At 41.8% G+C, this 11,323-nt stretch overlaps 1 protein-coding gene and 1 non-coding gene across 2 annotated transcripts in view; both read left to right on the top strand.

Annotated features, from left to right (window-relative positions):
* The first annotated feature begins 3,541 nt into the window (after positions 1-3,541).
* On the top strand, positions 3,542-3,706 carry LOC146694591 (U1 spliceosomal RNA). The gene has a single exon (XR_014914965.1). It is a non-coding gene; the product is annotated as a U1 spliceosomal RNA (small nuclear RNA).
* Positions 3,707-5,537: 1,831 nt separating this feature from the next.
* The window catches only part of map4k1 (mitogen-activated protein kinase kinase kinase kinase 1), a 51,447-nt gene continuing 45,661 nt past the window's right edge, over positions 5,538-11,323 (top strand). The window contains exons 1-2 of the mRNA XM_085430842.1: positions 5,538-5,719; positions 8,156-8,274. Coding sequence (XP_085286968.1) covers positions 5,638-5,719; positions 8,156-8,274 — 201 coding nt within the window. The 5' untranslated portion in view covers positions 5,538-5,637. The remainder of the gene's footprint in view (positions 5,720-8,155; positions 8,275-11,323) is intronic.

Below are 11,323 nucleotides of genomic sequence, written 5' to 3'. Positions count from 1 at the left end.
ACAAAAAGTTGAACTTAAACAGCTTTATTTCTGTGCACAAACTGAACTGGGAATACAAAAAAACTAGCAAACAGAACAAACGGGGGTGGTATGAAGGTACGATGCAGACACTAAATACAAGAGGTTTACAGAGCTAAGCGGAAACAGCTGGGAGACACGGCTGACGCTGATTACACTGACGAGACAGGGAGAGCACAGACCTACAAAGTAAAACAGGAAGTAAACAGACGAGACACAGAACTTAACAGCCGCAGACTAATTAGCAGACGTAACATCGTGGACAGACAGAGGGAACACAGAAAAGTGGGACCAGGGGAGGCACAGAACAGAAACCTACCAAATGGCAAATCTTAATGGAATAAACAATCAGAATAAACAAGAACATAATAAAGAAACACAAAACACTGAATCACCAGACTCAGGACCACCACAATGTCAGGCTGATTTTTCAGATTATTTCATAGGACTGCAGCGTGAGGACCTCTGACTGTGGGACAGGATCTGTGGGAATTCCAGTAATCCAACATGTCTATTAAATCACCGTGAGACACCCAACCTTCATGTTTCAACAACATGAGATAAACATGATTCCCATGAATGTGCGTCGTGCTTTTGATATGAGCACCTCTGCTCCATTAACCTCCAGCTTACTCACCAGAACAGATTCAAACTTTTACTAAAAATGGATGTCCAGTGATATATTGATGAATTATGATGCTGGCGAGTGCACTGTTTTATTGTGGTTGGACCTGCCTTTGATACTGTCGACCATCATATTCTGTTAGATAGACTAAAACACTGGGTGGGTATATCAGGAACTGCTTTGGAGTGGTTTAAATCCTATCTGTGTGACGATCCTTCTCTGTGGCTACCTCCAAGTTCAGGTCCTCTCTCGCTTCTCTTGCCTATGGTGTGCCACAAGGTTCTGTCTTGGGACCCTTACTATTTTTTTGTTGTATTTACTCCCTCTTTAGGAGATTCTCAGCACTTTTAAGGACATTTCGTATCATTGTTATGCAGATGATATTCAGCTATATATCTCCTTTAGGCCACATGATGTTTCTAAACTTCAAAACTTGCAGAGATGCTTAGATTATATCAAAGGTTGGATGGCTGATAATTATCTTCGACTTAATGCTGAGAAAACAGAAGTCCTTGTCTTTGCTCCTGATAAATTTGTACCTTTGGTAGTAAAAGATTTAGGCCCCCTCGCTTCTTTTGTTAAATCTTCTATTAGGAATCTTGGTGTTACATTTGACTCAGCTCTGTCCTTGGATATTCATGTTAAATCTCTGGTCCGCTCCTGTTTCTACCACTTAAGAAATATTGCTAAGCTGAGTCCTATTGCGTCACGTTCTGAACTTGAAATGATTATACATGCTTTTTCATGTTTCGTGTTGTTTAGACCATTGTAACTCGTTGTGTATCTGTCTAAGTAATGCTTACTTGGAACGTCTGCAGGGTGTTTAAAATGCTGCTGCAAGGCTTTTGACCAAGGCTTCCAGGTACACCCATGTCACTCCCCTGCTGATCCAGCTGCATTGGCTCCCCATTAAATTCAGGGTCCATTTTGAGATTATAATTCTGACCTTCAGGGCTCAGCACGGACTACCTCCAATTTACATCAGTGATCTTCTTCATCCTTAAATTCCCAGCAGGTCCCTGAGGTCTTGTGACCAGGGCTTGCTGGTTGTCCAGCACACCACATTAAAAGAAAAGGTGACAGAGCTTACTTTACTTTAACCATTTTATAGATTTTTGTACATAAATAATTTCCAGCCTAAATGATGCAGAAAAAAAGTACATATTCACATCTGAGCTTAATTTCAGATTGATCTGCTGAAATGTTCATTTTACATTTCTTTTAAAAAAAAATGTTCACACTATGAAATTATATTTATAACAGGAAAAATTCTAAAATAATAGTTTTGATTCAAATAAAATTGCAAACTTTTATTCAACGAATTCAAACCATTTTTTTCATTAATTGAGTTGCTGTTACTCAAATGGTACTGCGCTCTCTGATTGGCTTACTGGTGACCGCGTGTGGCGCTTCGAAGAATGGCACTTTTCCTCCGGAGTTTTGCAGAGGTTTTCTTTGGGAATATGTAGCACGTTTTAACCTTGAAGTGCCCCACCCCTTCCGTCCCTTGTGTATCTTATCTTATCTGTGCTGTTTGCCACGTTTATTACCTGCCTATAAAGCTGACCTGCTTTGACTTTTACATTTTAAGGTAAGTGGTTTAGAAGCTCATTTACACAACTCACATGTTTTTCTTCCGAGCGTGACGGGAAAATGCGCAGTGACATAAATTATTCAACAGGGGGCGCTGATATTTGGTTACATTAGAATGACCATTATGTATATATTTTTAATGCGTTTGGAGTTTATGTGTTGAGGAATTGAGGAAAAATATGTATATTGATAAAAGAATAACTTTTAAAAAACTACAAAAAGTTCTTGTGTCCAGATTAATGAGTAATTTTGGTTCATTTGCATTTTCCTCTTGTGGTCATTAGATGAGGGGGGTGATTGTAATTTTCAAATGGTGTGTATTTGTGTAGCGCTTTACTAGTCCCTAAGGACCCCAAAGCGCTTTACACATCCAGTCATCCACACATTCACACACTGTTGGTGGCAAGCTACATTGTAGCCACAGCCGCCCTGGGGCGCTCTGACAGAGGCGAGGCTGCCGGACTCTGACCACCACCAGTAGGGTGAAGTGTCTTGCCCAAGGACACAACGACCGAGACTGTCTGAGCCGGAGCTCGAACTGGCAACCTTCCGATTACAAGACGACCTGCCAACTCTTATATAAAAATATTCTGGTTTATTAAACTAAACTATAATTTATAGTATATTTATACTCTATAGCACGTGTACTAACACGTGCATGTGCGCCGGACCCGCGTGATTTTGCTGTCTTTAGCAGGTAATAAACTCCCGCCAAAGCAAAAATTCGCTCTGTGTGAATTCAGTCGTTGTTAATGAGTAAATTTTTAGAGTGTTTTTATTTGGATTGTTTTCTGGTTGTTTGTTGCACTCGGACATGTTCACAGACGTGTTTTCGTGAGCAGCGCTGTTCATACTCCGAGACCGTAGCGGGAAACTGTTGGTTGCCTAGCAGCAGTTAACGAAAAGACCGGAAGTCACTGTGCTTCAACTCGAAAACTTTTGCATTTATCCTCTTTTCCCCGAGTATCAGACAAACTCGTTTAGCAGCGTGCTTGACCTTTGAGTTAGCTGAACTTCCTGGTGGTCTGTTGGTGGATTTAAGGAGGTTAAATGGATGAAAAAAGTTATCTTTCAGCTAGCTCTTGTTGCGCAGATGCAGCAATGCATGATGGGAAATTCTCCCGGTATTTGTAAAGCTAAATAACCTTATGGGGCTCTGTTGGAAACTGCTTCATGTGTATATATAAATAGTGTGTAGTCCCAGCTTCCTACAGACTGTGTTTGTGTTGATTGTGAGATTGTGAGCACCGTGAGTGTGCAGGGTTTGTGTGTGAAACACTTCCCTATGCGTGAGCTGGAGAACTCATACTTACCTGGTAGGAGAGATACCATGATCAAGAAGGTGGTTTTCTCAGGCCGAGGCTCAGCCATTGCACTCTGGCTTTGCTGAAAGCCTGCGAATTCCCCAAATGTGGGAATCTCGACTGCATAATTTCTGGTAGTGGGGGACTGCGTTCGCGCTCTCCCCTAATCATATGTTGAAAGGAAATTGTGGCGACATTTACGCTTATTATGAAGAACCAGGTCATTTAACATGTGTATATGAAGATGATATAACTGATGTGGAGTAGCGTGCAGTTTCCTCGTTTCTCCGCTAGAGGCCGGTAGAGCTCTGTAAATGTTCAGAGACGTCACAGATAAGATAAGAAGAACTTTATCCCGAGGGAAATTACTTTGTCATACACATGCTCAACGCAGCAAGAGAGACAGAGGAACAATATATACAATAAGAATACTAGTATACAGTAATCTAAGGAGCTTGGAAAGAAAAGCGTCTGGACTTCTTTGAGTTGCTTGAAGATGTTTCACCTCTCATCTGAGAAGCTTCTTCAATTCTAAGGGCCAAATGGTGGAGTCCCAGATTTAAACCCAGTGGGAGTTTTCCCCCCCAAAGAGGGACAAAGGACCCCTGATCCTCTACCTAAATATGATTAGGTAGAGGATTATGATTAGGACTCTCCACCATTTGACCCTTAGAACTGAAGAAGCTTCTCGGATGAGAGGTGAAACATCTTCAAGCAACTCAAAGAAGTCCAGACGCTTTTCTTTCCAAGCTCCTTAGACTACGATGACCTGGATGACTGAGAACCTTCACAGACAGTATACAGTAATATACAGTAGGAAGAATTGGATTAACTAACTGTTAGTAACATATAACTAAATGGTAAGGATTTACAGCTTCATCATCTAGACGAGTGTCACTTTTAACTTTGCAGATATTGTTCTCAGATATTGGACTCCAGGTGGCCTGTCTGGTGGATTTAAATCAGGGTCGCGTGTGTTTGTTATCTTTTAAATGCAGTGCCTGGCCACATTCAGTATTTAAAGTTAGTATTTCTGTAGGAGTGCTCACTGGATTCAGATTCTTATTGTTCAAAGTGCTCTTTGGAAGTGAAACGTGTATATAAGTTTAAAAACAAAGAGCTCTGAGGCAGTCACCTCAAAGTTGAGGTGGATGTGACAAAGCTGCAGATTTCCTGTTTCGTAGCTATGCTGTTATTTGCTGCTCTGTGTTGTTTTTTACTGTTAAAAATAAATGTTATCTATTGAGGTTTTGCTGTCATGTGACTCATCATGACACGTCACTTTGGGTGTGTGAAGTTGTAGGGTCAAAAATTAAGACCTTAGTAACACAGGTCTGGAGACGACCCTCCAGTCTGAGTGGTCGCTGAAAGACCTACGATTGGGTAAATGTGTATTCCCTGGTTGGCAGGTAGATAGAAACCTCCTTGTGTTAGCTTTGGTTGCACACTGTTGCGGTTCTGAGTAGTTTGCATGCAGGACGCCAACTTGTCTGCAAACACTCGCCAACTTCTCCGTGAGCAGTAGTGAAACTGAAAAGTGAGTGTTTGCCTTCACAATAAAACCTTTTTAACGTGCAAGTGTTTGCAGACAAGTTGTTCGGGTCGAGAAAATGTTGCATACCTTTGTTTAGCGTCCTTACATGATTTGCTGATTGCTAAAATCAGTATTTTTTGACATGTCAGGGTGATGATATGACGACACTCCCTCCTGCAGCCAGCTGAAACGTAGCCACGCCACCTTTATCTGGAGCGCTGATGATGTATCCGATGATGTCATTTGCAAATGGCTGTCTATGTTAGCAGATGAGCTACAGGTGTTTGTTATTTGGTACATGCAGTTCACCCATGTTAGCAGGGACCATAGAAATGTAGCAGGCATGCTGTATAAAGCGTATAAAGAACCAGCCCATGTACCATAATAGTTATTTGTTGTGTTGTTAAAGAAGTTCAGACATTCAGTGGTGTGTTGTGCTGTCAGCCTTCTTTATCTAATCATTGGATCTCTGGCATATGCCTTTCACGCCACCTCTGTCACCCTAAGCTGTTAAAAACTCAAATGTCCCCTGTGCACTTTACGCTGCCTGACATTTGACCACAATGAAAAACAGTCGATTTGTCCTCTGTATATCTCAGCATGGAGGTCAGAAGCCAGAACCTGCTGGAGGAGGCAAAGCTCCAGGTGGGTGAATCGCAGCTGGGGAAAAGTGGCTAAAATGCATGTGAATACAGTAGGGCTGCCACAAACGATTATTTTGATAGTCGACTAGTCACCGATTATTTTTGCGATTAGTCGACTAATCACATCATCATCCATTGGACATACAGCGTACAGCTTATTGCACCAGCAGCATCTGCTCTTATATAACTATCATTAGCTTACAGCTTTAAGTGTTTAAGTTAAGTGCTAATTAAAAATAAAGACAAGATGATAGTTTATTAAAGTTTAATGAAGTTTGCAGATTGTTTCGGTGAAGTTTAATAAACTCCTTGCTATCTAAAATATAACAGGACACCGGAGTATATTCTCCAGCATCTCACACTTCTGATAATCAGCTGTCTGCTTGATGTTTATTCAGCTGTGTAAAAACTATAACTTTAATCTCAGCCAAACCGATTTACTCAGGAACAAATAAAATACTAAAAAAAAGCCAAACAATAACATTTTAAGCTAAGTGACGGCAGTGGGTTTGAAAACGATTTGCCGGGAGTCCGGTGTTCTCACGGCTCTAGTTAGCCTAGCCCCCGGCTAGCTATCGAGCTAGTGGGTAACAGACGTCTCCGAAAACGTCGGAGCGCTTTTGAAAATATGCGGTGTCTTGATAAACTGAGCAGATATTTGAGGTTTACACAGCTACATTCTCGCCTGAAAATCTGTTAAACGTTTATTTTGTGACCCGGAAAGAATAATAAGAGTAATATAAAAACTAACTAGCTGCCGCCATTGTTGACAACAGAGCTGGGCTGTGCTGGGACGGCGCTACTTCTTCTTCTTCGGGGTTTAACGGCAGCTGGCATCCTTGTACATGCAGTGCTGCCATCTTCTGTTTCAGTCCGTTATTACACTCTTAAATCCTGCTACTTATTCCTGCGTCTTTTGTGATCTTACAAAGCTTCAAACGACGCGTCGACTATTAAATCAGTCGTCGACGATTTTGATAGTCGACGTAATCGTGACTAGTCGACTAATCGTGGCAGCCCTAGAATACAGTACGGAGTGGGATTTCTGTAGCACATGTAAACATGAATACAACAGAACAGCCAGTTAATCACACATGAACGTTTTTGGACTGGGGGAGGAAACCAGAGGGCACAGGAGGAAACAGACCTCAGACAACCAATGTGTTAAAAGTCAGAAATGTTCTTGCTGTGAGGCGATCGTGGTAACCGCTGCAAAGATGGCCTGTCTAAAGCTGAAAGATGGCATAGATAAAATATAAATATAAGCCAGAGTGAGACTGCAAAGACAAAAACACGAGTGCATATCTGTGTCAGCCTCAACCTCACAAATGAAGCCGACACAGAAGTGCCAAAAACTGCAGTTCCTCTAACAGCCACCAGAGGATGTCTCCAAAGTGAGCCGGACGCCGCAGACTCACAGACGCAGATTCCACCCAGACAGCAGAAATAAACACGCTGGTGTAAGAGTATTTTTGGCCCGTGGTTCACCGAGTTTCAATCTTCCCATTTTTAGAAGGTTTCCGATCTGCATTCAATTTTTATGGTCCAAAGGGACACTTGAGCTCCATAAATACATTATTTTAAAGTTCTGTCCACCCACTTTTAGTTGATTCCTTCCAACAGTGATATTATAGAAATTTGATGTATGGAGCTATTAGGACAAATCAGCTGATATGTGCATCTAACAAAGCTTGCTATCATTAGTTGATAGGTTGGAGCTCCACTCTCTCATATAAATATATTCACTGGTGGGTCTAAAAAACCCAGCAAACAGCAGCTCAGACACTAATGTCGACGCTTTACAATGTGGACACCACAGACCCTCAGATATATATTTATATAGTCTATGGTTTATAAAAAATAAATGCAGAAATGGAATTTTTTAAAAAGTTGAAACTTGTAAAAGCCCACAGAGAGACAGACATGCTAATTAACCATAGAGCGAGAAGAACAGCAAGGTTCAAAGTTTGCTTTTGAATCGCCGCTCCTCCCACAGCGGCGGCCAGGTTCTCGTGTAAGATGCACACTAACCTGCTCAAGGCCACCGCATCCTTTATCTGTTTAACTCTTTGCACAAAGCAACCCAGTGTCACTTTCTTTCTGCACTTCCCACGTTACGCTAACCTGTGAGCTGTGATGAAGCATGAGCCGGATGAGCTGCTGACGTTCATTATTAAACTTGTGTCCGATCATTAGGAACATTTTTGACTCAGTCATGCAATGAGACTTTGCAAGATTCAAACCTTCTTGAGATGAAGCTATAAACTAGCCTTTTAGCATCAGTATGAGAGTGAGCTGTGCACAAACATTTAATTGTTGAGCGTTATTGGATGTTTTGGTTTGGTTTTTTAATGCATAAAGATAAACCAGTTTGTGATGCTTCAATTTTGCGCTTTCATTGCTACGCCCAACCACTTCTTGTATTCTTTTTATACAGAAAAACATCTGCAGACAGAGTTCCTGCTGCTTCAGATGACATCTGTGTCTCTCTGTGTTCCCTGGGTGAGGCAGCAGCAAGTATTCAGAGAACAATGCTGCACAACATGCGAGGAAAACGTAAGAAAAAGTCTTTTGCTTCCAGCTTTCTCTCCGAGCAGAGAAATTTAAGTTGAATCACGGCTTAGCCACGCTCTTTAACTCTTGCACGGTGATTTTTCATGCACGTTGTCGTCCTCCCCCACCATCTTCTGTCTCTGCTGTGTTCACTGCATGAGTGAGCAGCTCCCCAAACCTCCCACCCACCCACATGCTCACTGTTTCAGAGAAGACGAGGCTCAACTTAAGTAGATGTTCCGCCTTTTGGTTTTTGGACTGTCAAAAATAATCCGTCTGGTCCCTTTTTATGCCGTGATGTCAGGTCCTGTTTAGAATTTGAGGGTTTTTTTTTCATGTTTGGGTGCTTTGTGTCTGTGTTACTCACTTCCTGTTTATTTTGGTTAGTTAAGTTGTCCTGTGTTTTCCCTCCTTTGTGATTGATGGACCCGCCCTCATTAGCTGCACCTTGTGCTTCACCGTATTTTTGTTTTCTTTAACTTCTCATTGGTTGTCATTCAAGCTTATTTTCATATTCAAAGATCAAACTGGTTTGTTGGTCATTATACTGGTCAAACAGCCTCCACAGTCACCACAGTCTGCACTGAGTGATCTCAGTCCAGTAGGGCACTGCTGGCATGTTTTAACAGGAGGTTTGCATCATTGTGCAGCTCATGAATAAGTTTCCAGCACTTTGTAAAATTAAGGAAAGAATCAAGGGACAAAAAAGGGCCCAACGTGGTATTACCCAGGCATCCCTAATATAGTGGCAGGTGAGTGTATATACTGAGAGTCTAATTGGAAACAGGAGTGACAAAAAAACAAGTGAACCTGAATAGTTTTAAGTACTAAAGGAAAAATACAACGAAAGACAGGAAATAAACCTGAGATTAAAGTGACTAATAATACAAAATAAAACAGGAAATGATTCAATAGAAACTCAGAAATGTGACAAAAGAAACTTTCAGGTTATTTTCATCCCCAACACCTAAGCTGTTAATCGTTCATTTACAGAAACTTTGGAAATACAGAAACAGATCATTGTTACTCTTTAGTGTGCTCAACTTTCAGCAACATTTGAAATAACAGCCGCGCAGCTCTGCAAGCTGAGGAATGATTCTTTTTTAGCACCTCCATACCGTTTGGTTGAGCAGCACCACGAGTCCATCCAGGAGTAGGATAAACAAGTAGTGCGAACAGCTGAGAAGATCATTGGAGCCTCTCGTGCCTCCATCACAGACACTTATCGCACCGGCTGCATCCACAAAGCCACCGGCGTTGGCGAGGACCCCACACACCCCACACACACTCCTCAACCTGCTGCCTTCTGGCAGTGAGGTACCGGAGCATCAGGGCCCTTCCTGAACACTCAGTGACTGGACTGAAACACACACACATCGATTCATACACATCACTAGCAAGCATTTATCTGCAGAATCTCACACACACACACACACCGAGTTAGTTTTTGCACAGTCTTTTGCACATTTCTGTTGCACTCTATCGTTCTGTTCTGTCGGCTGTTGCACTGTCTTTGGTTTTTCTTGTTGCAATTCTTGCACACTTGCACTTTATGTAGCCCTGTGTTGATCGTCTGTCACATGTAGCACCATGATCTTGGAGGAAGGTTGTTTTGTTTCACTGTGTGCTGGACCACTGCGCATGGTTGAAATGGCAGTAAAGCTGCTTGACTTGACTTGAGATCTCAACAAACCGTGTGTTAGTCTGAGGAATCGCTGGCTCGTCACTAATTCTGAAATTTTCAGATGGTTTCAGCACTGATCGCATGAAGGACGAATGTTCGCTGGGATGACCTTACGTGGGCGTTTCCTTAACTTATTTACGCCGTTCGCCGTCTCAGTAACTGCAGAAACATGGCTGTTATTTCAGCTGCTCTTTGACTTTCGACAGCGACGTATTAACACGTCTGGTTCTGAGCAACATGTTTCATGTCAGACTCGCGCCTGTTGACTTCTCTAAACACGAGCTGATCTCTACATGGGACAAGCGATGAAAACGTTGTACAGTCGCACGTAAAGCGTAGCAGCTGCTCACCCTCTGAAACAAACGTTCTGCCTCTGCTGCTACACAAGTACCTAAGAAACATACGTGCATGGTGCAAAGACGCTTCACAGTGATTTCAGACTCTTCAGGTTCACAACTGCTCGCTCAGACGTGTGGGATTTGACATTAAGATTCACCAAACGTTACGATCACGTGCAATACTGTGCAAAAGTCATGAGCCACCCCTCATTTCCTTTTTCTCAACGCCACACTTTAAACTGGTTCTACAAGGCTTCCCGAAGGTCTTTCAAAATGTTAGTTTTACACACATAAAATAGTAAATTTGCATAATAAGGGGATTCCCAATGAGCTAAGAGCCCAAAATATTTGCACAGTGTGGGGTCGGTCCAAAAAAATGAGGAAAGTGGAAAAGTGGAAGGCAAAAGAAGAAGTGCTAGGTCTAAAAAACTATCTAGAGCAGATGAACAGTATCTCAAAGTCATGTTCTTAAGAAATAGGAAAAAAAGTCCAACAAAGACCTGAGAGATGCATCTGGACCTCCAGCTGATCCACATAATCCACATTGGAAACTTTTATTTCAAATCAAAATCAGTATGTACGCTCAGTAGTTTATATCTTAAAAATTACGTGCCAGAGTCAGACTGGGTCTTGAATTGTCAAATGGCTAATGAGATTTATCTAAAGTGTAATAATAAGTTAATGTGTTCCAGGTTTGGCTTCTCATAGCCACCTGGGAAAGTTTTTCCTTGGATTTGAAGATATCTGCTGAACTAATCAGAGAAAATCAAAGTGTGGAGCTGAGCGTAATCAGCAGGTAAATGTCAGGATATGTTGATGCGTCTTTGTGATGAAGCCCAGTGATAGTCTGTGTTTATGCTAGTACACCTGGAACTTTGTTGAAATGACATAACATTTTGAAACATAGCTTATTAAATTGATTTTCTAATTAATAAGCATGAGGCAGCACATTCAACAAATCTAAGAATATCTAAAAATAATTTGAAGAACGGTCAGAGGACGTGAAGAACATGCGGGGTTTGATGAAGAC

The sequence above is a fragment of the Copadichromis virginalis genome, linkage group LG14 (genome assembly GCF_057382275.1).
Source record: "Copadichromis virginalis isolate Kocher_CV1m ecotype Utaka linkage group LG14, C_Virginalis_male_GT1.1, whole genome shotgun sequence".
NCBI lineage: Eukaryota > Metazoa > Chordata > Actinopteri > Cichliformes > Cichlidae > Copadichromis > Copadichromis virginalis.
The sequence above is the reverse complement of the archived record's forward strand: the minus strand, read 5'-3'. Positions and strand labels throughout refer to the sequence as shown.